Source organism: Trypanosoma theileri, assembly GCF_002087225.1.
Source record: "Trypanosoma theileri isolate Edinburgh chromosome Unknown TM35_Tth_6_V1, whole genome shotgun sequence".
Lineage (NCBI taxonomy): Eukaryota > Euglenozoa > Kinetoplastea > Trypanosomatida > Trypanosomatidae > Trypanosoma > Trypanosoma theileri.
Window position 1 is genome coordinate 634,045 of NW_021639848.1, and position 25,543 is coordinate 659,587.

General features: G+C 37.7%; 10 protein-coding genes across 10 annotated transcripts; all 10 read right to left on the reverse strand.

The window, feature by feature from the left end:
- Positions 1-25: 25 nt before the first annotated feature.
- TM35_000063540 (uncharacterized protein) lies at positions 26-682 on the reverse strand (the record flags this gene model as incomplete). The annotated part of the gene is made up of 1 exon (XM_029023391.1): positions 26-682. The coding sequence occupies one exon, from the start codon at positions 680-682 to the stop codon at positions 26-28; it is 657 nt and encodes a 218-aa protein (XP_028885415.1).
- Positions 683-973: 291 nt separating this feature from the next.
- On the reverse strand, positions 974-1,780 carry TM35_000063550 (uncharacterized protein; the record flags this gene model as incomplete). The annotated part of the gene is made up of 1 exon (XM_029023392.1): positions 974-1,780. The coding sequence occupies one exon, from the start codon at positions 1,778-1,780 to the stop codon at positions 974-976; it is 807 nt and encodes a 268-aa protein (XP_028885416.1).
- A 543-nt stretch (positions 1,781-2,323) lies between these two features.
- TM35_000063560 (putative conserved oligomeric golgi complex subunit) lies at positions 2,324-5,011 on the reverse strand (the record flags this gene model as incomplete). Its single annotated transcript, XM_029023393.1, has 1 exon — positions 2,324-5,011. The coding sequence occupies one exon, from the start codon at positions 5,009-5,011 to the stop codon at positions 2,324-2,326; it is 2,688 nt and encodes an 895-aa protein (XP_028885417.1).
- Positions 5,012-5,635: 624 nt separating this feature from the next.
- On the reverse strand, positions 5,636-6,697 carry TM35_000063570 (uncharacterized protein; the record flags this gene model as incomplete). The annotated part of the gene is made up of 1 exon (XM_029023394.1): positions 5,636-6,697. One exon carries the CDS (start codon positions 6,695-6,697, stop codon positions 5,636-5,638), a length of 1,062 nt encoding a protein of 353 aa, XP_028885418.1.
- Positions 6,698-8,452: 1,755 nt separating this feature from the next.
- Positions 8,453-10,567, reverse strand: TM35_000063580 (putative eukaryotic initiation factor 4a; the record flags this gene model as incomplete). Its single annotated transcript, XM_029023395.1, has 1 exon — positions 8,453-10,567. The coding sequence occupies one exon, from the start codon at positions 10,565-10,567 to the stop codon at positions 8,453-8,455; it is 2,115 nt and encodes a 704-aa protein (XP_028885419.1).
- A 331-nt stretch (positions 10,568-10,898) lies between these two features.
- Positions 10,899-13,622, reverse strand: TM35_000063590 (uncharacterized protein; the record flags this gene model as incomplete). Its single annotated transcript, XM_029023396.1, has 1 exon — positions 10,899-13,622. The coding sequence occupies one exon, from the start codon at positions 13,620-13,622 to the stop codon at positions 10,899-10,901; it is 2,724 nt and encodes a 907-aa protein (XP_028885420.1).
- A 761-nt stretch (positions 13,623-14,383) lies between these two features.
- Positions 14,384-16,978, reverse strand: TM35_000063600 (uncharacterized protein; the record flags this gene model as incomplete). The annotated part of the gene is made up of 1 exon (XM_029023397.1): positions 14,384-16,978. One exon carries the CDS (start codon positions 16,976-16,978, stop codon positions 14,384-14,386), a length of 2,595 nt encoding a protein of 864 aa, XP_028885421.1.
- Positions 16,979-17,503: 525 nt separating this feature from the next.
- On the reverse strand, positions 17,504-18,286 carry TM35_000063610 (uncharacterized protein; the record flags this gene model as incomplete). The annotated part of the gene is made up of 1 exon (XM_029023398.1): positions 17,504-18,286. One exon carries the CDS (start codon positions 18,284-18,286, stop codon positions 17,504-17,506), a length of 783 nt encoding a protein of 260 aa, XP_028885422.1.
- Positions 18,287-19,234: 948 nt separating this feature from the next.
- Positions 19,235-23,200, reverse strand: TM35_000063620 (protein kinase; the record flags this gene model as incomplete). The annotated part of the gene is made up of 1 exon (XM_029023399.1): positions 19,235-23,200. The coding sequence occupies one exon, from the start codon at positions 23,198-23,200 to the stop codon at positions 19,235-19,237; it is 3,966 nt and encodes a 1,321-aa protein (XP_028885423.1).
- Positions 23,201-24,444: 1,244 nt separating this feature from the next.
- Positions 24,445-25,353, reverse strand: TM35_000063630 (ubiquinone biosynthesis methyltransferase; the record flags this gene model as incomplete). The annotated part of the gene is made up of 1 exon (XM_029023400.1): positions 24,445-25,353. The coding sequence occupies one exon, from the start codon at positions 25,351-25,353 to the stop codon at positions 24,445-24,447; it is 909 nt and encodes a 302-aa protein (XP_028885424.1).
- Between the last annotated feature and the right edge of the window lie 190 nt (positions 25,354-25,543).

The following is a 25,543-nucleotide window of genomic DNA, read 5'->3' on the forward strand; positions in this document are numbered from 1 at the left end:
AAAAAAAAAAAAAAGATAATTTCACTTACCTTCCTTTTCTCTGCATTTCACGTCTTTTCGCAACCTCGTGTTCAGGAATGACAGCCACAAACAATTTACGTCCATGAAAAACCGTTGAAAGTGTATAGTGTGGATGATGCATCTTACTTAACATTCCCCGCAATCTCTCCAAACGACTATCTATCGTTGTAGGCATTAATTTCCCTCCTGATCTCCACTGTTGTGGCTGTAAAATACTGCGGGCCCGACCACCTGCTGTAGTGAATACACGATGGAAGTCCGCATCATCTACAAGTGTTTCATCCATAGAAACATCTTCCATTATGTTTCTTTCACTCTTTGAGTGTATGGATATATCGTTAGGTTGTGGATTTCCCTTACAGGTGTTTATAGAAGAAATATTATCGGATAATGTTTGCTCTGATGATGATGATGATGATGATGATGATAAAATAGATGGTGTTGTTTCTCTTGTTGTTTTCATATCTCTGTTGGTCTCATTTCCTTCGGGGTACGCCTTTATATGATGTACGGGTTTGTTTTTATGTTTATCCTCTTCCTCTATCTCTTCATTATCATTATCATCATTATCATCATCCACTACTTCACGAGCAGCGAGGAGTGCCACTTCCAAGTCCTGTGCACGAGCAGAGATTGTGTAAATACCATTATCAATAATCATTAAAGATTAAATATTAGTTAATTGCGGTAAAAGATAACCATTACATCCTTTCCATGGTCCTTCTAATGGTTCCTTCTTTAATTCTCTTACCCCATCACCAGCCATATGGGCATGAAAGGCCATACATTGAGATAACATAAAAGGCATCACTTCTTCTATTAATTCCAGTACATTGGATAAGGACTCTGGAATAATATCTTGATATTCAGTTGATTCTCCTTCTACAATAAGATTAGATAATAATGATTTTGATGAATCTGTATATCCATCTTCTACAAAAACACCACCACGTCATCCTGTAACCTTTTCTAAATATTTATTAAGATAAGGATATTTTTGTACGATAAAAGATGCCGGTGGGTCATCCATTAAAAAATAAGCAGAAAAGGTTGATCCAAGGGCTACATCTGCCAATGTAGGATGTGGAGTACCAAGTAGAAATAAAGAAAATGAATTTCCTCCTTTTTCTTTTTCTTCTAGTTGTTTAAAGTGAGTATCCAATGAAGTGCAGAGACGTTTAAAGTGTTCCTGCATATACGGTGCTGTCTCTACAGATACTCCGGAAACGGATGTGAGTTTCTGCATTGCCTGCCGAAAGGGTCCGGCAATGGCCCGTGAGAGTCCCACACCGGGAAGAAGAAAGAAATAACGAATATATCCATCAATGATATCCACACTATCCCCAACAATCCATCTATACATGGCACCCGTCTTCGCAAGCCACCAAGAGGAATAAAGAACAATAATCCAATTAACTAAATGTAATCGTGGGTAATGGGATCGAGGAGGACAAAAAGATATTGGTCTTTTTAGTTTATTGAAAGAGTCTACATTTTTTAAACTTTCAGAGTGGTTTGGAGACTCTAATCCTAATGATATTCCTCCCTCCACGGCGTTTACTAATTGCCATAATTGTAAATGTGAATGGCCTTGTGGGTCTAATGTACAGAAGGCGCAACGAGCACGTAAGAGAAAAGCGTAAAGAAGTGTTGTTGTGAAAGTGTGGCAATACACTTTAAAAGGAAGACGTTGAAGACGAAGATACGTTACGTGTTGATGGAGTACCAATGTGTATGGTGAGCCTAATACACGAAACATTAATGTAGACTTTTTTTTGTCTTCTTAATGTTGAGATTGTTTTTTTATTATTAATCTTTTTTTTTTTTTTGTATATATATATATATATATGTGAATATGGGTGTGTATGTGATTATTTATGTGTTGTTGTCTCTAATAAAAAGACCAGCACTTACAAGAAATTAAAAAAAAAGGAGAAAACAAGCGATAATATATAATAACAAGAATAAAAAAAAAACATCTAAAATAAGTGTAAACAATCAAAACCAAATAAAAAAAAAAAGAGAGACCTCTCTTAGATCCAATGTATTTTTTTTTTTCTCTTTTTTTTGAGTGTATGCATGTGTTTTGGTGGTTGACTATTCATCATCTCTAGTCATTTAGGGGTCTCAAGCGCAAATCGCCCCCTTTTCTTTTCCCCCACCTCATTCACTCACACACTAATCAGCAACTTTTTTTTTTTCTTCCCTTCTCCATCTTTATTTCCTTCTTCTCAGATACTTTATATATATATACAGATGGTAGAGAGAAGGGTATACACACTTGTGCATTTACACTTTCTCCTCAAACATCATTCTCATCCACATCTGGTGGTTCGGGTATATCTTCACCGAGAATCCAATTCGCTCGTCGCAGTAACTTCAATAGAGCGACTACAGAAGATAACTGATCCACCCGCACATCATTCGGTAATAACAGCTGTACTCCATCTATAAGTGCCTTCGCATCTAAATACAATTGTACTGTCATCTTATCTCTATCAGAGGCAGTCTCTGATCTAGGCCGCATAGCTGTATTAGTATTATTACCACCACTATTCATATTAGTAGGATTTGTACTAGTTGTAGGACTACTCACCCCAAGTGTATCTCCTCCCATGGCATCTGTAGATACTCCACGTCCTCCTCCCGCTGTAATTTCTTTACGTCGTCGTAACTTCTCCCAACTTTCTTCTGTTTTCTTTGCCGTGATGAGTGTTTCCTTCGCAATTGAGCGAAACCGACCACACACTTCTTCCACTACCGCCACCATCATAGCGGTGTGAGATTTGGGAGTGAGCACCGATCGGGCAGCGGCATCAAATCGCTGCAGCGGTTCAATAATAGTGGGAACATACCAAGAAGCTGCGGTTGGGAGTGGCTTACGCATATGTGAATAGGCCGACTTGACAGAACGAATATTTTGTAAACCAACTGTACACTCCTCCGCTACTCGTAATTGAACAACACGATAGAGGGCAGTCGCACAACCACGGCAGGTCTCTTGTGATAATAACATTAAAACCGGAGATGAAGTTTCAAATTCCTTTCCACTTGCTTCTTGTAATCGAATACGAAAAGGACCTTCAATATATATTGCCATCATCTCAAGATCGGCACTTGCACTCATCACGACACTAAGCCAATTCTCCATGGAACTTGAACTCTGTGCCGTTTCACTATACGCCAGTACACTTTGGGCAACTCGACGGGTCGCATTAGCCGTCTCCCGAAGAAACTTTGGAGTTACGGTGTAAATATAAACTCCAGGAGAGAAGAGCCAATCTAAGGCTTCTCTTAATTTAATAAAAGGTTCCATGTGAAAATGAATAGAGTTACCCATATGAATTTCTTTTCGCTCTGCTGCTTCTTCTCGTTGTTGTTGTACTAGTTGTTGTGCTAGTTGTTCCAAAGGTATGGAAGTCCAATTTTTAGTTGTTTCATCTACAATCTTAGCAAGTTCATTAGCCCGCATAGTAGCATACACATCTGTATTCCATTTATGTTTCCAAAGGGCCACATCTGGGGATTGCATAAGTGTTCGTAATTCCTCTGCGGAACTACAATTCTCTTCCATTAATGTTAATAATTTATGAGCCGTCAAATATCGTTGTTGAAAGGCATCCGGCATCCCTACATCATATAATGATACCATCTTCTTTACTAATGCCTCACATACTGTTGGCCAAATAATCATTGAAACTGGCATAATAGATCCTTCAAAGGCTTCATGTAAAATAGGAACAAATCGAAGAACATTAGTTTCCAATTCTTCTCTTAATGTGTTGAGAAGTTTAATAGTATCTTCTAAACTATGTCTTGCCTGTGTGGCTGCCCGCCAAGAGAGAACAGATTCTAATAAAGGTTTTATAATACGTTCACGGTACATTCGACAGAATTCCCGTTCTTCCCTTGCTGTATAATAAACCTTCATAACGGTACGTAATGTTTGTGTAAGTTCTTCTTGTGGATTTTGAATGTAATCTTCATACAGGGAAAGGTAAACACGTTCAAATACTTGATGAGATAACCGAGTACCATCCGAAAGAATCTCCATCGCCTCTTCTCGTTCCTTTGCACGTGAAGAGAGTTGTGGAAGTACATGAAAAAGATCTTTTAATTGTTGTAATGTTACCGCAATATCAAGAAGTAATTCACAAACATGTTTACTTCCCGCTGCTAATGCTATTGCTTTTGGTGTAAATCGACTATTTGAATAAGTGGAGTTTATTCCATGTGAATGAAGTTGAAGTGGTGATAGTGGTGATTGTTTATCATCGTTAGATGTACGAAGACATAAAGGAAGTGTCTCTAATCGTTCATGAAGTAAATCATACAAAAGTAAAAATTTTAAAAAACTCACATCAAACAATCGAGCCAATTCAATTTTAGAAGCCTCTAGAATTTGACTATTTACCATTTCTTCTAATTCCTCCAGCTTAGACATGGCATTTTCCACTTTCTTTACAGAAGCCAATACGGGTTGTTGAACACATCTTAACTCATCCTGCATACCTACAAGATGTCCAGAGACCTTTACAAAGGCATCATGCATATCTGTATTCACATGCCGGAGAATACTATTATTAAGAAAAGTCGTATAAGTTTCTAAATCTCGGCATAAACTTAATAATGGAACTCCATGATCTAATTTCTCCTGTACAAACTTCACAGGATCAAAGTCAAAGGCAACTAAATCTCCATTCAGATCTTCTTCCTTACTACTAATATTATTATTATTATTATTATTATTATTATTATTATTATTATTATCCATATTTGGTTGGGAATCCTCCACTATATCACTATCCAGGGCCACACCAAACTCATGTTCACCAAAACATAATTGAATGAGTTTCAACTGCTCAACATCCACAGCAGCAGCAGTAGTAGTGTTCACATCTACACTTGCAACTCCATCCTCATTGTTGTTATTATTATTCATATTGTTGCGTTGATCGTTGTATGGATCTCCCTCATCATACTTTAACATGAGTAAAAAAGAAGGGGGGACTTTTTTTTTTTTTCTTCTTCTTCTTCTTCTTCTTCTTCTTCCGGTTAAATCTAATGGAACTTCCTCAATGGTTATTTGAAAGCAGCAATAATACCCCAACCAAAATAGGAAGAGCAATAAAAAAAGAAAAGGAAAAAAAAATAAGAAATAAATCACAGAAGAAGAAATTATTTTATTTTTGCTGCCCCACACACATCAAGCCTGCAAGCATGAGTACTATATAAATATGTATGTATGTATATATATCAATGTGAAGAAACCAAAAAAAAAAAGATTAAAAAAAAAAAGCAAGAAAATAACGGAGGAACAAAAACAATGCAATAACAGGTAATGCATGTTTGTCTCTCTCGCAATTACAAATTATTCTTCTTTTCTAACTTCTTTTTTTTTCGTTTTTCTTTTCCTGTTTTTTTTTCTCCTGTTTTTTTTTTTTTTTCTTCCTTTTCCCCACCTTTTTTTTTATACGCGCCGTACACATCACACAATTCCACTCCACAACTCCACAACACATTCTCTTCCATTCCTCAATCCCTCAAAATCCTAAACATTCAATATATATATATATATATATATATACATCTCTGCATATCCCCATCATCATCATCATCCCTCTTCCGTAATATTCATAGTATTAGTATTACTATTATTAATACTACCCGCCGCTTCTGCTATTCGTTTCATGTGTTCTGCCTTTGCCGTTCCATCCTCTACGGCTTTCATAAATGCCAATCGTGCCGTGTGGTGTTGTTCCTCGCGCAGCCAAGTGAGATTCCCACGGGTGTCCTTCTCTCGACTGCGTGGTGTGTACACTGCCTTTCCAAACTGCCAATCCAAATGATGCATTCGCTCCCACTCCTGCAATAAAACATCTCTTGTATCTTCCGGTAAGGCGTGAATAAATCCAAATTCCGGTTGAACTTCACATGATTGCATAACTGCTAATGCCGCTGGTGTAATAGTAGTAGAGGGTTGTGATCTTATTGGCATTGGTCGGGCGGCAGTAACATGAGTGAGAATAAAGTCTATAATATGAGAAACACTACGTAATTCTTTACGATCGGTAGAAGTTGGGGTGAGGCGAAAGAGACTTTCCACCACTTGTTGAATAACACGTTCTCGTAGAGTTTCCTCCTCAAATACAAAGTTTTCAATAATACGAGGTTCTGGTAAAGATGTGAGTGGATTTCCTTCAAAGTCTAATCGTCGTAATTCATATCCATCTCGTTGAGTTTCTGTAAATATCACTTCTGTTAATTTCCCCATGAGATATTCTCGAATTTCCTCATTACTCATACTTAATACCACCTCTGCAAACTCATCATCCCACGTAGATGGTCTAAATCCCATTGGTGTTGGGAATCTATAATCACTTTCTTCTCCTCCTTCTGTTTTTCTTGTAGGGATATTTGGAAGCCATGGGTATTGTGTATGCCACCACTGCCAGGCAAAGGGAGAAGTCCCACGAGTGAGACCAACACCTTCAGGATTAAAACGATCTTTAAATGGTAATTGTCGATGGGATTGGGATTGACCCCATCTACTGCGAATACCTTGTGCCTGTCGTTGCCAGCGGGTTAATTCGCGGTATTTGTGCATATGCGGACGGGCACGGCGCAAGACATTATGATGTCGTGATTTGCGCAAGAGAGGTGAGATGTGAATCATACCGCTCATTTATTTAGACTCGTTATCTTTTTTATTGGTTTTTTTTTCTTTCTTTTCCTTTCCTTTTTTTTTCTGTCTGTATACTGTATTTCTTTTATATATATATATATATATATATATATATATATATATGGATGGATAGGTTAAAAAGAAAAGAAAAATAAAATAAAGAAAGCAAGTTATCGTGTAAGAGATAGGGAAAGAGAAAAAAAAACGAGAGAGAACGAGTCTGTGTGGAAAATATTAACAATAAGCATAGCCGTGTACGATAAACGAAATGTGAGTACATAAAGAGAAAAAGAAAGAAAAGGTGATTGTAATAGAAAAAAAGAAAGTGAGGAATAAACAAATAAATTTGATAGATAGATAAATAGATAGATAGAGAGATGTACAACAGTGGAAGAACTAGAAAGAAAAATAAAATAAGAGGGGAGAGTGGAAAAAGGAAGAGCGAAAACGAGAAAAAGGATGAGGTAAAACAAATGATAATGTTTTTTTTTTTTCCTTTTTTTTCCTTTTTTCACGTTTTCGCTCTTCCTTTTTCCACTCCTCCATATTATTTTCCTTCACTTTAAGTATTCTGTTCTTTAATCCGATGGTAAAACGTAAACATAAGAGTAGACTAAAAACAATAGATAAGATAATTCCTACTTCTTTTCCTTTATTCTTTTGTATTAAATATAAATATATATATATATATATATATATTTAACTTTTCTTCTTTTCTCTTTTTCCTTTTTTTCTTTTTTTTTAAACATTGGAGTTACTGTTCATTTCTTTGTATTTTTTTTTTTTTTATTATTATCATTATTAGTGTTTTTTTTCTATTTTTTTTTTTTCATTCTTTTCTTCTTTTCCTTCTTTCCCTTCCTTCCTCTATATTCTTTTTTAATTATTCTTTCCATTTGCGAATTATTTTTTTTTTTTCATTTTCGTTTCCGTTTTATTATTCCTTCTTTTCTTTCTTTCATTCATTCATTCATCTTCATAAGGGCTTCTTCTCCTGCCGTGTTCCCTTCACACGGAACCATATATATATTCATCCACAACATTCACAATAATAACAACAGTAATAATAATAATAATATTATTATTATTATTATTATTATTATTATTATTATTATTATTATTATTATTAATAGGTAGAAGCAGCAAGAAGGAAACAATGGAAAGGAATAATAAGTACGAGAAGTGTATAGAGTTCATTAAGTGTTATCAAGAAAGAATTTTTTTTTTAAAAAAAAGAGGGGGTCAAAACACCAAAAATAAACAAAGAAAAAAAGAAAACATAATTTATTTCATCTATTAAACAATATACTTCACTGCAGATATTTTTCTGTTATCGTTTGAATTGCTTTTTTTTTTCTCTTTGTTTCCTCCCCCCAACCTCTTTTTTTCCTTCTATTCTTGTTTTTCTATATATATATATATATATATATATATATATATACTTCTCGCTTATGGCCTATCTCTCTTTCCTTCCTTCCATTCCCATGTTTCCCCCATTGCTGCTCTTCTGCTGTTATTCATTTTTGTTTACTCTGCGCCTCTCTCTTCTTTAGCGGTCTCTCTATTCAATCACCCCATCATCCACCTATACACACCAATACACCAATACACACACATTAATACAAAGAAGGAAAGAAAAATAGAAAGAATGAAAAGAGGAATCAATGAAGAATAAATGAAAAAAAAAAAAGAAAAACAAACACTCACACTCACACTCACACAGACATATATATATATATATATTCCTTACGGATATAGCTGTGCGAGTTCCTCTAACAAGGCACGCATTTTCTGATTAGACTCATTTGCCTCTCTCCACACGCGGAGTTCCTCTTCTGTGAAGATCCCCTCACGCACCATCGCCGCCACAAAGTCTGGTAAAATATTCCTCATAAATGAACCAAGCCGCAGTGAACCCACCGCATCCATCACTGCAGAAACAGTAACATTATCACCTGGTCTCCTTACAGTAGCGGCAAGAGAATCCCAGACAAGAATAAAGTCTTCTTCCCATTCATCTGTACAGTCGTATACCACCATTAAGGCATCCAAATAGTTAGCGGTGCGAGCCATTACATCTCGGGCCACACTGACAATATCCAATTCAGGTACGGCAACTACAACATCCATAAAATAGGCGTAAATATTTGGACAATCACTTACATCACGATCGGCGATGATCTTCGTCAAACACCAGGCAATACCTCGGCAGAGAATACTGCGTTCCCACTCCCCCTTTGATAAGGCAGTGGCAAAGAGTTTACGTTCACTTTCCTTTGTATCCATAAGCGCACGAAGGAGAATTACATAAACACTGGCCATACAACTTTGATTTTCACTTTCATTTGGTCCTAGTACCTTTGCGAGTTCCTCACGCATCCATTCACGATTGGTCATTCCCTCCTCCACAGCATCACGAGCAATACGTGTAATTTTACACCGCACCTCATTTGTAAGAGACTCTGGTGGTTGTGCAAGAGCCACCAATTTCCTCTCATCTAGTGAAAGTTGATCTTCACCGGATGTATAAGAAGACTGCGGTGGAGGAGGCGGAGGCGGCGGTGGGGGCATTGGATAACTTCCGTATCCCGCCAGGTCTGAATAACTGGTGGCCCGGCGAGCAGCAGCACCAAAGGAACTGGATACATCCTGATAACTGGTGGCTCTTCTCCCTATTGGTGGTGGAAGTTGATCGTTATTTCGATTATTATTATTATGATGTTGAGATTGCTGCTGATGATGCGAATGATGATGATGATATTGATTATTATTATTATTATTATTATTATTATTATTATTATTATTATTATTGTTATTGTTGTTATTGTTATTACTGTTGTTATTATGATGATGATTATTATTATTACTGTTATTATGATGTTGTTGTTGTTGAGATAATGGTGGTGGTGGAGGAACCTGTCGTGCTTCTGCAGAGATATTGGCTTCCGATTCTCGTGGTTTCCAACCACTATTTCTTCTGTCAATAAGATTTTGTATTAAGAACCGTATACGCATAGAAAGATTTCTGTTCTCTTGAAGCTTTCTAAGAATTTCCCACAGTGATGCCTGCGCTTGTGGATGTTTTTCCTCATACAATTTCCCTACAACTTCCAAGAGATTAACGACCACCTCAAGATCCATATCATTGGCAGCGTTTCCAATGAGTTTTTCAGATAAAATGCGATCGATAATCCTTTGCGTAATAAGTCCTTTAAGAAATAATTCACCTGCAAACTTAATGTTATTTACATTTCGTTTTCGTAATTTCTCTGCTTCTTCCTCTGGTAATGTATCTATCACCTCTTTGGCCGCACTGTCAAACATCTGTTGACATCTTTCCACAATTGCCACTCGCACAACACTCTTCGCATCTCTTTGACCTTCTGGAATCTTACGAACCTCAAATTCATACTGGACAATGGTATAACACAATCGTGCATATAAACCAGCAAAAACAGGTTCCAATAATGCTTTTTCATAAATAAGTTGAACCACAGATGTCAATACTTCCGTTTCAAAAATAATATCCGGCGAAAGGGCTGATTTTACAATTAAATCAAAATTAGATTCAGTGAGTTTATTTAATGCACTTTGCATAGTGCGTACCGTACGTTCGGATGCCTCAATATGATCTCGTTCCTTTACTTTAAACCCGTTGCTGGTCATGACAAGTTTCTCTGGAACGACGGCTTTGACTTTGGCTTGTCGTGCGGCTTGTATAATACGCCCTAGTGAGAAATCATCCGTTAAGCGTTCACTCCATGTATCTCTGTACGCAAGAATATCTGCAATTGCCATAATGCGGGAGTTTCCAGCATACTTGGGATCATTACTCGTCACTCCACGTGGTTTGAAGAGCATGAATCTTCACGTTTACTACCCTTTTCTACACAACGTATATATATATATATAGATATATGAACATCAATACAGGAAAAAAGAAAACAAAAACAAATAATAAGGGGGAATATATATATATAATAGGAACGTATAAAAAGTTATTTAGAAATGTACAAAACATGAAAAATAATTCTTTAAAAAAAAAACAAGGAAAACAAAAGAAATATGTATACAGATCTATACGTATGTATGTATAAGGGAATTATTTTTCTTTTTTTTTTTCTTGATATTAATAATATATCTCTGCAGCTAATCTACACCATACTATTCATCTAAATTATATATAATTTCCTTAAAGCATGAGTCCATCACAAACACAACAGTACGGCCCCACCACGTAATCAAACAAACCACACCAAAGGCAACGACTCATCACTTCATTCTCTGCGAGAAAAGAAAGTGGAGTGAAAGTACGTCCTGAAAACACACTAATATGTAAACCATCTGAACAATCTTTACTAATTTCTTTCTTCTCACTACACACACCAGAGATAAGGGAAAGATTCAAAACAGATACTCCTTCTTTCCCACACATAGAACATGCAAATTTTGGTATTTCACTCTCTTCTTGTTTTTCTTGTTGTTGAGAGTTCCAATGATTCCCTACAGAGTCTATAAACTTCTCAAGTTTTTCTGTAAATACCTCTGAATTAATCCATCTTCGCCGTTTACGAGAACACTGTGCGTGATACAGCTTCACAAACTGAAAAGCCGCTTTAAACTGTAATTGTGTTATTTCGCTTGTCTCTTCTTTTAATATTCTTTTACAATCTGCAGGTTTAAAGCCGGCGTAGTGGACGGCAGCTGCTGCGATCTGCACAGCGTGGGCCAAAATGAGTTCCATACGTGTGAGATCATCTCTGCAGCGGCGTTGTATGCGTAGTAGTAACTGCCGCCACTCCGCCTGTTCCTCAGGAAAGCGAAGAAATAACTCCAAACCATATTCTAAACGTAAATCCATATATTTCTTCTGCAGGATATGAAGAATACCGTGAGGGGCAAACGACACCAGTGAAATATCTTCTTTTTCTTCCTCTTCTTCTTCTTCTTCTTCCTTCTCCTCTTTATTATTATTACTATTATTATTATTAGTAGTAGTAGTGGCTTTATCGGTTTCTCTTTTTCGTCTACCTCTTTGTATACTAGAATATGGATAATGAGTTTCATTATTCATCTCTTGATGAGTTCCCCGTGTAAGGGCACCGGCCACAGAACTCTCCGGCAATAAATCTTCCCAAATAAAGTACGATGTTGAAGTTTGTCGATCCCACAACTCATTCAACACATTATCCATTCTCTGACCAGCTGAACCATCATTATTCTCTATCATCATCATTGTTGTTGTTGTTGTTGTTGTTGTTGAAATCATCTCTGTATGTCCAGCAAAGGCTGAGAAACACTTTTGAAATTGCAGCATTCGGGAAAGAAATCCACCGGCACTATTCACAGGAACTGGGAAGAGTTGAAAGGGTGGATATCGTCGAGCTCCAAAGATAAATCCCACAACGGCTAAACTGCAGGATGGATGAATGGCGAGACCAGAAATTCCCAATGGAACATTCTTTGGAGAGGCAATTCCATCCATTTGGGCACATCGAAGAAGTTCAATACAGACTTTTCCAACAAAACCAAATAAACGACGTTGACAAACGGCAATAACACAATAGGAATCATCACCTCTACTATTACTATTACTACCAACACTATTATTATTATTACTGGTAGTTCTGGTAAGATAAGAAGAAGTCATTTTAGTATTCATCATTTCTAATGACATAAATGAATCAAGTGGTACTGCTATAAAGCGACGAACAACAATCTCATCATGGATGTCTTTTGTATCATTCCATACATCTCTTGTAGTCCATATTGCCTGTTGAGACTGAGCAACCTCACTGTTTTTACTAGACTCCGGTAGATCAATACTTCCATGTAAAATACACAAGGGAGCAGAAACGTATACACGTAGTATGGTATTCTCTTTACCAGAATTTTCCTTCATACAACACAAAGCTGCAGGAATACCACATAATAAAGGTACTTCCACATAATGAGTGAGAGATACATGAATAGTAGAAACAGTAAAGATACGAAGATAATATGGACTCGCTACTACAAGACGTGCATCACTATTATTATTATTATTATTATTATTATTATTATTATTATTATTATTATTATTATTATCATTCATACCACATCCAAGTACTCGTGTCGCACATGTTGGTACTAAAGATGACTCTGTATGATGATCATTAAAACGGTAAGCAGGTGAAGGAAACATACGATACTGTGTGGTTAATTCATCTGATGAATCATCATTCATATTAAGTAAATAAATACCACCTACTGTAACGACTACAAGGAGATCTTGTGGAAACCATTCATAACTTACTATAGCATATCCTGGTCCATCATATAATGGAGCTTGACCTCCATGAGGAGAGACTCCTTCTTTATTATTATTATTATTATTATTATTATTATTATTATTATTATTATCATTATTACCATCTACATTAGAATCAACTGTAGTAGCAGTATTAGATGGTGATGATGATACTCGTGCCTTTTTACGTGTTTTTTTCTCAATCACAGGAGTTTCTTCTTTATGAACGTTAGAAGCCGATTGCGGAATTAAACAAATTCCCTTACTTGTACGAAGTCTACCGGAACCACATCGAATTACTCGATATATAAATAAATCCCTTGTCGTTCGTACACATAATCGGCAACTTGCTGGATAAGCCTCTTCTGGAACTAGATCTAATGCCCATTTGGCACTCACAATACAAAATGGACTCGATGTATCCCCGCGGGTTTGATAAACCGGGCGAATAACCGCGTCTGGGGTAATAAGTCTCTTTACATGTAAATCTAAAGACCAATGAGTAGCGACAAAGAGAACATTATGTGGACTCCATCCAATAGAATCAGGACTATGCACACAGTTCCCACTCACAGGGGCACAATCACCCATATTAACAGAGAAACACGCCGCATGATTACCAGACATTGCAAAAGATGAAAGAATCAAAAGAAAAAAAAAAATGCTAATATCGTTCACTTATCTATGTTGTTATTGTTGTTGTTGATATTGTTGTTGTTTTCTATTTTTGAGAGCTTTCAAGTTTCGTTCCTCCTTATTGATTGTTCTCTTTTCTTTTTTAAGTACACAAGAATAACAAAAAAAAAAAAAAAAATTCTTCTTCACACTTCCCAATAGAAGTTTTCCCCTTTTTTTTTTGTACTATCTATACTAGTTCGCTTGCACCCTAGATGATTAAATACACAGAAAGAATGAAAAAAAAAAGAGAAAAGACCAATAATAAAAGCATCAAAAAAAAAGATAAATATATTCAAAACATTTCATAAAAACCAAAAAAAGGAACATTTCTTTTTTTCTTTTTTTTTTTATTTCTTTGTTGGTTTCAACTAGGGAAAAACATAAAAAAGTGTCATATACTCAGTTACATAGTTTCCATCCCTTCTTTCTTGAAGGGTTCCGGACTGACATCTCATCTGTTTCCTCTACCGTGATTCTTATTTCTAATTTTCCAGTTTCTTCCAGGAATCAAAAAAAAGCAAAATAAAAAAAAACACAAAACAGGCTAACACAACAAATTAAGGTATACATTGAAATACACAAGAGAGAGAAATAGATAGATAGATAAATAGATAGAGCGAAAAAAAAAAAACGCCCATAAACATAAAGATATATCTAAAGAAAGGAATCCATCCATATAATGAGTTTTTACTTCAATCAAGAAATTCCATTCAATATATATTTGGGAGTAAGTTCGGTGTGTGTGCTTGCGGTTGCACGGTAGCAGGTTTCTGTGGTAAAAACCGCACGGAATCCACTCCACTATTTCCTGTAGTGTTTGCACCTTGAACTGCCGGTAGTGTTGGGTAGCCATCCTCTGTAGCCGAGTGAGAACTCTTTACATCAGTTTTATTGGTTCCAACTAATACGGCTGCGGCTGCTGCTGCTGCTGCTGCGGGGCTTTGTGTTTCTGCTACGGCGGCTGGTGCGTTTTGTATTTTATCTGCATTGGCGCGATTGAGGCCACTGCGTTTCTCTGGAGGTGCGGGTGGTCGTGAGCGGCGAATGTAATCATCATAAGCGTCGAGATCTCGTCGTAAAGGTCCTGCGAGTCCATTCTTTTCTACAATAGATCGAAGTTCATAAAAGAGTGGATTCATCAATTGTCGCATCTTTTCTTGTTGTTGAATACGACGTGCATATTGTTCATTTTGATCTGCCAACATCTTTTCTTTATAACTTTCCATGATATTAGACTCCACCTTCATAGAGGCAATGGTATCATTTAGTAAAACTACCTTTTCTCGTTGTTGTTGTAAATCCCGTCGAAGTTCATCATTCGCCTCACGAAGTGATTTATAAGAAGAATCTCCCAATGCACATTCAAACCTTTCAATTGTTCGTTTTGCCGCATTTAATTCCAAACGAAGTTCACGGGCTTCACATTTCAACGCCTTTTCCATCTCATCTCGTTCACGGCGTCTCATCGTTAATTGTTTCTCAAGATCCGCTACATTATGTTTAAGCGATTGAACTTCATTTTCAGCATCCTCTGCACGTTTGGTCTCCGCATCATGTGATTTCTGAAGAGTTTTTAATTGTTTCTCTGCTTTGGTTTTTAATTCCATCAATTCATTACTGATCTCTTGTACATGTTGAACATGTTCTCGGCCTCGTTGGGAAAGTTTCTCGGTAAGATCTTCTACTTTCGCCTTTAAGGTTTCCTTCTCGGCGTTAAGGAAAATAGAATTTTCCACAAATTCCTTTTCTCGACCAGCATACTTTACCGTTACTCGTTGAAGTTCCTCATGTAAATGATCATGATTAGCAGTCATGCGAAGAAGTTTCTCCATAAGATCCTTCTCCAGTTTTTCCTTTTCTTTCTTTAATTCTTCTGCTTGAGTTCGAAATCCATCACGGGCGGCACATACAGACATGAGTTCATCTCGCATCTTGCGAGAATTTTCTTCTGTTGTTTGCTGAAGTGTTTTCTTTTCTTCTTGCAATCTTTCTGTAGTGGCTCGTAATACCGCTATGGTTTCAAAGGATTCTCGTTCATTCTTCTCAGAACTTTCTTGTAATTTACGTAAACGCGTCTTTAGACTTTCAATCTCCGCTCGTAGGAGTGCCTTCGTTGTATAGGCCTCATCTCCAGCCACACGTAATTCTTCTGTAGTCTTTGCCAAATCTTTTTTCAATTGTTCCACTTCTCCTTTAAGGGCAACATTTACTTGAAAATCATACTGTTCACGTTCCATAGACTTTGTACGGAGGGAATCCAGTTGTTCCTTTACTTCTGCCAATTCCGTATTAACAGAGGCGAGTGTTTTTGTGAGTTCCTCCACTTGTGCGGTATGAACTCCAATCTCAAGTGTGAGTTGTCGTCTTTCCACTGTAGACTCTGCATGTGCTAAATCCAAATCATGATAAAGAGATTTGGTTTTCTCCCGTTCACTGTCCAGTAATGCCTGTACGGCTTCCAATTGATTCCGTCGATCTGTAGCGGTATTATGTAATCGCTTACACTCATCTCGTGCAGCTTCCAACTGTGAGTTTAAAAGGCTAATGAGAACACTGCCCTTTTCATCATCTCGACCTTTACGTTCAAGTTCTGCTTGTAATAAACGTGCCGTCTCACGGTGTTTCTCCACTTCTTCATTTAATACCTTCAGTAATAGTGCAGTCTCAGCATCTGTACTCTGTGGATGTACACTGACGAGTTGCGTATCCGGAGATCCTGCAAAGGTTGCTTGCAGTGAAGTAAGTTGTTGTTCAGTTTCCTCATAAGATCGCTTTAAACATTCCAAATCCACTTTTAATTGATGTTGTGTCTCTACAGACTCATCTCGTTGTTGTTCGACTTGCCGCAATCGAGCCCGGGCCTCACGGTCCTTCTCATCCATTAATGTTTCCATCTCCACCTGCTTCATCTGTGCAAGTTCCAGTTCATTATTCACCATCGCTAGTCGTCTTAGGGCGGAATCACGTTCCTGTTGAATGGTGTTCACACCCTGTTGTAATCCATTTAATTTCGCCCGCAGTTCCCGCACTTCACATTCACGCCGTTCGAGTCCATCACGGAATTCCTGTTCACGTACTTCAAATGATAATCGAAGTTCACGTTCTGTAATGGCACGTTGAATATCCATTTGTCGTTGACGATGGGCATCCATAGATCGAGTCCATTCTTCTTCAAGCCGTTGTCGAGCCTCACTTTCGAGTTTACGCAGTCGTTCCTGTTCTTCCGCGAGGCGTCGCAATTCCGCCTGCCGTGCGGCCTCCGCCCGTTCCGCTTCCGAAACACCCGTTCGTTTCTTCGCCGGCATTATAATTTATAGGATTGATTAACTTCTCCTTCCCAGACGTGCAACCTCTTCACTATATATATATATATAGGTATATATATAAATATATTAGCTATATAAATATATACCTATATATATATATATAGGTATATATAATATATAACTGGGTGTGTGCTTCTTGTTGTGTGGAGGATTCTACACAGAACTAATAAATAAATAATAAATAGAGAGAGAGAGAGAGAGAGAGAAAAGGAGAAGAAATACATATATTGTAAATAGTTTGTGGTGGTATTGTGAAGAAAGTAAATAGATATTGAAAACAATCCAATGTCTATCTCATTATAACGGCATAGACACAAACATAAAAGAAAAAAAAAAGTAAAAAAAAATATAAATATAACAAGAAGTATTAACTAAATTAAATTTAAAAAAAAAACCACTTTCCCCCCACACACTCTAGTACGAAAAAAAAGAAAAAAAAATAATAATAATACCCCAATAAGAACATAATTAAAAAAAAAAAAAATTAATAAATAAACGTTTACCTTATGGTACCTGTGAAGTCTTTGTCGTTCTTATCATTCTGTATGTATGCAGTTGCTTGTGAGCCCCAGTATACGGCAGCATAGGGCAAATACACGCAACCAGAGAACGACAGCGTTTGGCCAATAGACGCCCAGTTGAACGTACATCTACACATGCAGCCGTTGATCGTTCCACAGATGCCCACAGTAAACGTGCTGTACTTAACGCCAATGCAATTTCTTTCATATTATTCTCTTCTTTTTCTTTTTGGTTTTGTTGTTGTTGTAGAGGTGGTGGCGGTTCCAAAGATGCATTCTTTGATGGATGAAATGCTGAAATCATATTTCTTTTCTTCTCCTCTATCAAATGAGGATAAATTTTACTCTGTTGATTCCTCTGCAGTTGTCGTTTTCGCCGTTTGCGGCTGAAGGCTATTGCCCATCTTCGCACCGCATGGGCCAATTCCCGTGGAGTGACGAAGAAGGCTGAAAATAAATGCGGGCCAATAGAAGTAGAGGAGGCCACACTACTGCTGTTGTCTGCCGTGTGAAGAGATCGACCGGTGGGGTGATAGCGTCGCCACCAGGGCTTTGGACCGAGTTGTTGTTGAATGGATTGAGGAGAGACATGATGGGTTTCATTATGTGTATGTTTGGCTTTTTTCTTCCTTTTATTATTTTTATTATTATTGGGATTCAGGTTGCTCTTTCCATTCGGTATGTGATGAGAAATAAGGTGTCGTTGATTACCGGTCTGTTCGTCTTTAGAGGCTTCTTGATTTAATCGAAGCAATGAACGAGACATGAACTAATCAAATGTGTATAAAGATGAATATATATATATATATATATATATATATATATATAAACAAGGTTAATAGTGTTGTTATTATTTAGGTTAAAGGAAAGAGAAAAAGAAAGAAAGTAATTAAAGCAAATAATTAACACCAGAAAAGACCATAAATAAATAAAAAAAAACACAGATACTGAGAAAAAAAAATCCTCAAGCAGAGGAGATAGTTGTATTCAAATGCAAAAACAAAATAAAAAATCTCTTTCTTTTTTCTTTCTTCTTTTCCTTCTTTTTTTTTTTTTTTCATTCTATTTTCGCTGAAGAACAATGATATTAATATACTCAGCTGAAAAGCTGTATGTATACATTACTCTCTTACCCAGGACTCACTTGCATTTGTTCTGTAATATGCATAAATTGATAGTTCTGGAAAAAGACAGTAAAAGGGAAGAAAGAACAGAAATAATACAAAAAAAGGAAGAAAAATAAGAAAAAAGCAAACGCATAAAAACAGAAAAAAAAAAATTTTTGGAAAAGCTACAAATAAAGAAATGAGGATGAGAAAAATAAAGAGAAAGAAAGGGGAAAAGATTACAATAAAAAATAAAGAGATCCACATATCTCTGTTACTGCTGTAGATCTTCTTTTCCTCCTTTCTCCTCTTTCTCATCCTCAATTTCTCTCTTTTTTTTTTTTTTCTTTCTTTCTTTCTTTCTGCATATCTCTCTTTCCATATGTACAAATGTACCATTTTCTCTTTGTTTTTCTAAAGTTTAAAAAGATAATGGCAAGTGTATGGAATAAAGAAAGATAATAAAGATTCCGTGTCTATGTAGAGCGATTCTGCTAAAAATGCATATCGTCTTTGGGATGCCCATTAGGGCAGAATGGGAACTAAACAATAAATATAAATAAAAATAAATATATTTATTTATTTATTTATTTATTTATTTATTGTTATTATCGCCGAAAACTGTTGCTCAATACGGCCTCCACTTGGGCAAGAATGCCTGTATGATCTACCACGAAGGGTTCGGCTGTACCGTCTGCAAGTACATAATACTTCTGTCCTACATTATGCCGACGATCACTCTGCCAGCGAATATCCATAAGTGCATTACAAACCACCTGTGATCGAAGATTAGAGAGACGAAATAGTGTAAAAGACCCAGATGGATCAGGGAAAACTTTTCTCACATAAACAAACTTTGTATCTGTAGGTACAGAACTTCTTTCACGCTGATGAATATAAGCAGCATGAACAGCAGCTGGAGTTAATCCTTCTGCTCGAAGTCGTGCGATTTCCTTTACAAACCCCATAATACTATCAAGAACTCCACCAAGATAACGTTGGGCTTCTGTGATCCCTAATAAACGTACATCTTCATCATAAAATGTCTGTACATGTGGGTGCGGTTGACTACGGTTTGTACTTTCATTATTCATACAAGGTACATATAAAACCAATTTGGAGTGTACATCTACAACAGCAGTACCAACTCCAGCTTCTGTTGGAAATACAGCACCATATCTTCCAGGTTGTACGCAATAGTACATTACCACAGTCTCTTCATTTGTAAAGGAGTAAAAACGTATCCATCCACCACTTAGAAATTCATCTACAAAACGTTGACGATTTTGTTCCTCACGTGGAAGTGCCAAAAAAGCGTTACTGCTCCCACAACCTGCAGAAGCAAGAATACCACCACCTGCACCTCCAACTCCACCAGGTTGTGGTAAAGGTCGAGAAGGTTGACGTGGAACAGGAAAATTTGCTGGTGGTGGTACAGGACGTGGAGTATTCTGAGGCATTCCAGGTCCTTTGCGTGGTAAAGGAGGTCCTCCACGCATAGTCATTCCACTAGCCGAAGGTTGTCGAGTTTGTTGTGGCATTGGTTGTTGTTGTTGTTGTTGTTGTTGTTGTTGTGGTTGTTGTTGTAATGGGGCAGTAGAGGTGACAGTTCGAGTTACTGGCATCATTGGTTGTTGAACTATTTTGGTTGTCGTTGTCGTTGTTGTTGTATTAGAAGTAATAGTTGATGATGCCGTAGTTACTGGACGACTTGATGAAGCACTTCGAGGAACTCGAGGTTGTTTTTGCATCTCTTGTGGTTGTACGGCAGCGTCTGCTCGAATCATAATAACATTATGACCTGTTGGTGGTGGTTGTTGTTGTAAACTAGCTTCTCTTGCAGCTCGATGTTGTGCAGCTATACCAACAATATTACCTTTTTCATTATATCTATAGGGAGAAGCACTAACTCCTCTCTCCTGTTGTCTTTCTGAACGTCCCTTTTTCATGGGTGGGGTATCCACTTCTATAATATCTTTTAATTCTGCTGAATTTCGTGGTTGAACTCTCTCTTCCTTCTTCTGACGTGAAAGGCGAATCTCAGGAGGCAGTTCAAAGGAAAAGCTAGCTCCATTATCACTACTCTTATTATTATTATTATTCTTATCATTATTACGTCCACCATATGTTGCCTTTCCATTTCCTTCTTCTTCTTCTTCTGCTCCTCCTCCTCTGCGACTCCCACTCCCCCGCTCTACTGTAGACCGTCGGCTGGCGGGCCACTCCGGCATCTCTGGAAACATCGCGTCGCGGTGCTTGACGACCATCGCGCCGACATCCTCCGGCGAGGGGACGTGGCGGTCGCCGACGCTAATCCTCCCGCCCGACGAGGCGCGGCCGCTGGTGGAACTCCGCCCGGAGGGTCGACCCCCGCGCCGCGAACTCCCACCCGCCGCCGGCTCCTCGTCGGGCAGTCGAATGTCGAGGAGACTCCGCCGCCCCCCCACCTCCAGCAGCGTCCCCCGGCCTTCGCCCGCCTTGTCCTTCTCGGGATCCTCCCAGAGAAGCGTGTCCATGCGGGCGGAGCGGCGGGGGGAGGGGCTCCAACTGGGGCCGCGGCACTGCAGCGTGTGGGAGCGAAGCTTCGCCGCGGAGGTGAATTTCTTCGCACACGAGACACAGACAAAGTTCACATCTTTTAGACGACCCTGATAGGCACACTTCATACAGAGATCATAATCACATTTATAGCAGCGGAAAGCAGGGGTTTCAGGAGTTATTTTTAATATTTCTCGATCACAGACATTGCAATCAAATCCATTGTATCCATGAGGCATAGAAGTAAGTTTCGTCATAATATGATGATTCATACATTTAAATTGTTCAATTTCACTATTTAATTCACGAGGAAGTGAAATTACCGGTCGTAGTGACCAACGTGTAGAAGTTTCTCGTCCTGGATAAACAACAGCGTATTTATCAGGTGAAGCACGAACTATTCGTCCATCTTCTTCTTCATCTCGTGTAGGTGCCACTAACATTACACTGGATTCTCTACGTGAACGTGAGGCTCTAATTCCACCTGCTTCATTCATTCCTTTTACTCCTCCTCCTGCTGTTGTTGTTGTGGTTGATGATGATGTTACAAGTGTTTCACTTCCACCACGTCGTTGTCGACGTGATAACATTTGACTTTTAATAATCATACGATATCTTTCTTCATCTTCTTTAATACTTTTTCTACAATCAACCTCAGCTCGTAATAATTTTAGTAATTCTACTATAACATGAAGAGTTTCATGATGTTCTAAAACAAGTTGGGCACGGGCTCGCTGTTCTGTAAGTGCTACTCGACGTAATCCTTCTGTAAGAACATCATCCACAGTTTTCTTCGCATTCGGTAGAGGAAGATTATCTGCCACACGACTGAGAGAACGACGTGTTGAACCATATCGTCCTCCTTGTAAAGATCTCTCCAAGAGATTTAATTTATGTAAAAGTGAAAGTGGACAAGAGAGTGGACGCCTACTCCAAACAGGATGTTGTAATATTTCTTGTAATGTTGCTCGTTTAGAAGGTTCACGGTGCATGGTACGATTGACAATTTCACACAACTCCTCATCTCCTGTCCAATCTGCAGGCCAACTCCAAGAAGCACCGGCTACACAATTAAAAAGAGCAAGTGTTTTTTGTGTTTTATCCATATCTCTTGTTCCTTCCTTTTCCATAGCTTGAATATATGGATTCATACGAGTTAGCATAACATATAATACCACACCTATACTCCATGTATCGACTTCTTTTCCATACTGAAGAGAGTGTTGAGAATCATCACTTACCATGCGTTTGTATACCGCTTCTGCAATCTCTGGAGCCATATACATAGCCGTTCCTGCTACTGTTTTACGTGGTTGAGCTTCTGCAATACGACTTGAAAGACCAAAATCTGTTATTTTAAGATTTCCATCAAAGTCAAAGAGGAGATTTTGAGGTTTTAAATCACGATGAATACATCCTTTAGAATGTAAAAAAGCGATGGTATCCACAAGAGCCCATCCAACCCAAAGAATCTCCTGAACATCTAATCCATGTTGGGCAATCACATCATGTAAAGATCGACTAGCACAACACTCCATCACAACATACGCCCGTTCCTCATCACGACCTGCAGCGATAAATTTTACAACATTTGGATGTTTTGCAAAGTGATTCATAAGAGCAACTTCTTTACGAAGACGCGACCAATCACTTTCTGTCATTTTTTTCGCAGATGCTTTTAATGCATAGAGTTCACCGCTATTGGAACGTGCCGCATAAACTCGACCGAATCCACCTTTTCCAAGTAAACTTGTCGTTGTCAGTTGTAATCCTTCTTCCTCAAAGGTAACAGTCATTAGTTCTAACGGTTGTTGTTGTTGTTGTTGTTGTTGATATTGCTCGTTCTGATTATCCATACTGCCTCTGTGTACATAACACTTCTGAATAAATGGTGTTTGTACTGTAGGTGAGAGACCAGCAATAGTGGGAGTGTGTGAAAGTTCACGCGGCATAGAGACCATTCCACGTGAAGGGGTTTGTTCATTTCTTTCTTTTCCTCCATTCTCATGAGGCCAACTGGTTGTACGAGAGGCCATCGTTTATAATTTCACACCTTCTTCTTTTTCTTTTTCTTCTTCTTGTTGATATTCGCCTTCTGCCTTCTTTTCTCTTCTCTTATCTCTTTTCTTTTCTTTGTTAATAAACAGTACACAGACACGTCACACGATTTAAGGTGACAATAACACAGTAAAAAAAAAGTAATTAATAATAACAATAAATAATAAAGGGAGTTTTTCTCTTGCTCCTTTCTCTCTTCCTGTGTTTCCTTCACAATCGGTTCTAAAGATACGGTGGTGGTAGTAGTAGGAATAGTAACGGCAACTGTAAAAAGAAAGAAAAAAAAAAATAGATTGGGTAACACACGGATTGTGTTTTTTTTTTTTTTTTTTTTTTTGACCTTCTACTGTAATCCTACTTCTTCTGAAAGACTTATCTCCTTTTTTTTTTTTCTTCTGTTGTTGTCCTTGTCTTTTGTCTAAATTTCTTGCTTCTTGTATTTATCACAACCTCTAGTCCTCAGCAAACAGGGATATATATATATATATATATATTCCCTTTTCTTGTTTATTGTAGTGAAGTTGTTTCTTTTTCTTTTTTGTGGGAAGGTTACTATCCTATTTCCTTGTGGATCTATGTATATAGCAAGAAAATATAACTATGTGTGTTTGTATGTGTATATATGTGTGTGTATATATATTTATATGTATATATGTATATGAATGTATGCGTAGGTGTATTTCCTTCCCTGTTCGCCCTGCAACTCTCTGCAGTGACACACACACACACACACACAGACAGACAGACAGACACGCACGCGCACTCACGCACGCACTTTTCTCTATTTTTAATATATATATACGTGTGTATAAGGAGAGAAGAAAAGAGAAAAAAAGAGAGAATGGAAAAAAAAAAGAAACATAAAAGGAAGAATGTGATCAATGAAAATGCAGTAAACATATTGGAGAATACGCAAAACAAGAAAAAAAGGACAGAGTATAAATAACAAGTAATACCACAAGAATAGACAGAACTTCAATGAGAGAATAATATTTTTAAAAAAAAAAGAAAAAAAAAAGAAGAAACACCAACACAACCAAAAGGAATTGTATCGTAACACAGCCAATGTTTTTTTTTTCCTTTTCTTCTTCTTATTTCCCCCAAAAATTCCTTTCGTTCTTTCTCTCTCTCTCTTCATATGTCTAAACGATTTATTTCCACTTGGTTAACAAAATCCATGTATATATATATATATATAAAGAAACCATTTTTTTTTTCTTTTTTACAGAGGTTTTGGCTCCCCACGCTCTGCTAAAGACCCTTCTTTTTCTTCCTCTACTTCTTGTTCCTTCTTTTCTTTTAATATTTCCTTCACATCATCTTGTGGTTGTTTAGCTTTAATGGCATCTATTTTCACGGCTGTATGAATACAGGCAATCCCACCAGTAAGATTCTCATACCGCACATATCCAAATCCCGCTTCCTTTATCATCTCTGCAAAGGTTTCCTGATCGGGGAATGCCCGAATACTATCCACGAGATATTGATAACTTTCTTTATCTGCCAACATTCGTCCAGCTTGAGGAATAAACCCGTAGGACCAAACATCATACGGTACAGATAATAATGGACAGTTTACTTTACTGAACTCCAATACATTTAATACCCCACCCACCTTCAATACTCGATAGGCCTCTCGTAATGCCTTTGGACGATCACTGAAATTACGAATCCCAAAGGAAACGGTATAGCTATCAAACTGCATATCCTCAAAGGGAAGTTCCTCACCACTGCCCACTATCCAATGAATTCCATTATATCCCTCTCGCTTTGCCCGTTCTTCCCCTTCACGCAACATAGACTCATTAATATCCAATACCGTTATCTCTGTGCGATGAGAAGATACCGTTGTTGTTGTTTCTGGGGCAAGACCAAAGTGTTTCTCCACCCCGCGAATCTCATCCATAATACGAAAGGCAATATCACCGGTTCCCCCGGCAACATCGAGGAATTTACCGCCGGGCCGTGGACGAACACATTCCTTCACAAAGTGACGCTTCCACACACGATGAACACCGAGGGAGAGAACATCATTCATCATATCATACTTGGAAGCCACCTTGTCAAAGACTTTCTTTACATAGGCATCACCAAGCCCCATATTCCGGCATAATGAACTAGAACGTAACATAATAGAGATTATACTTTCTCTTTCTCTTTTTCTCTCTCTAAATAAAATAAAATAGAAAAATGAAATAAATAAGCGATAACAGAGAATTATCAGAATGAAACATAATACCACTAGAGTGAATATAAATTTAACTCTACATATATTAATATATTGGAGAGAGAGAGTACTTTTTTTTTTTTTTTTTTTATTT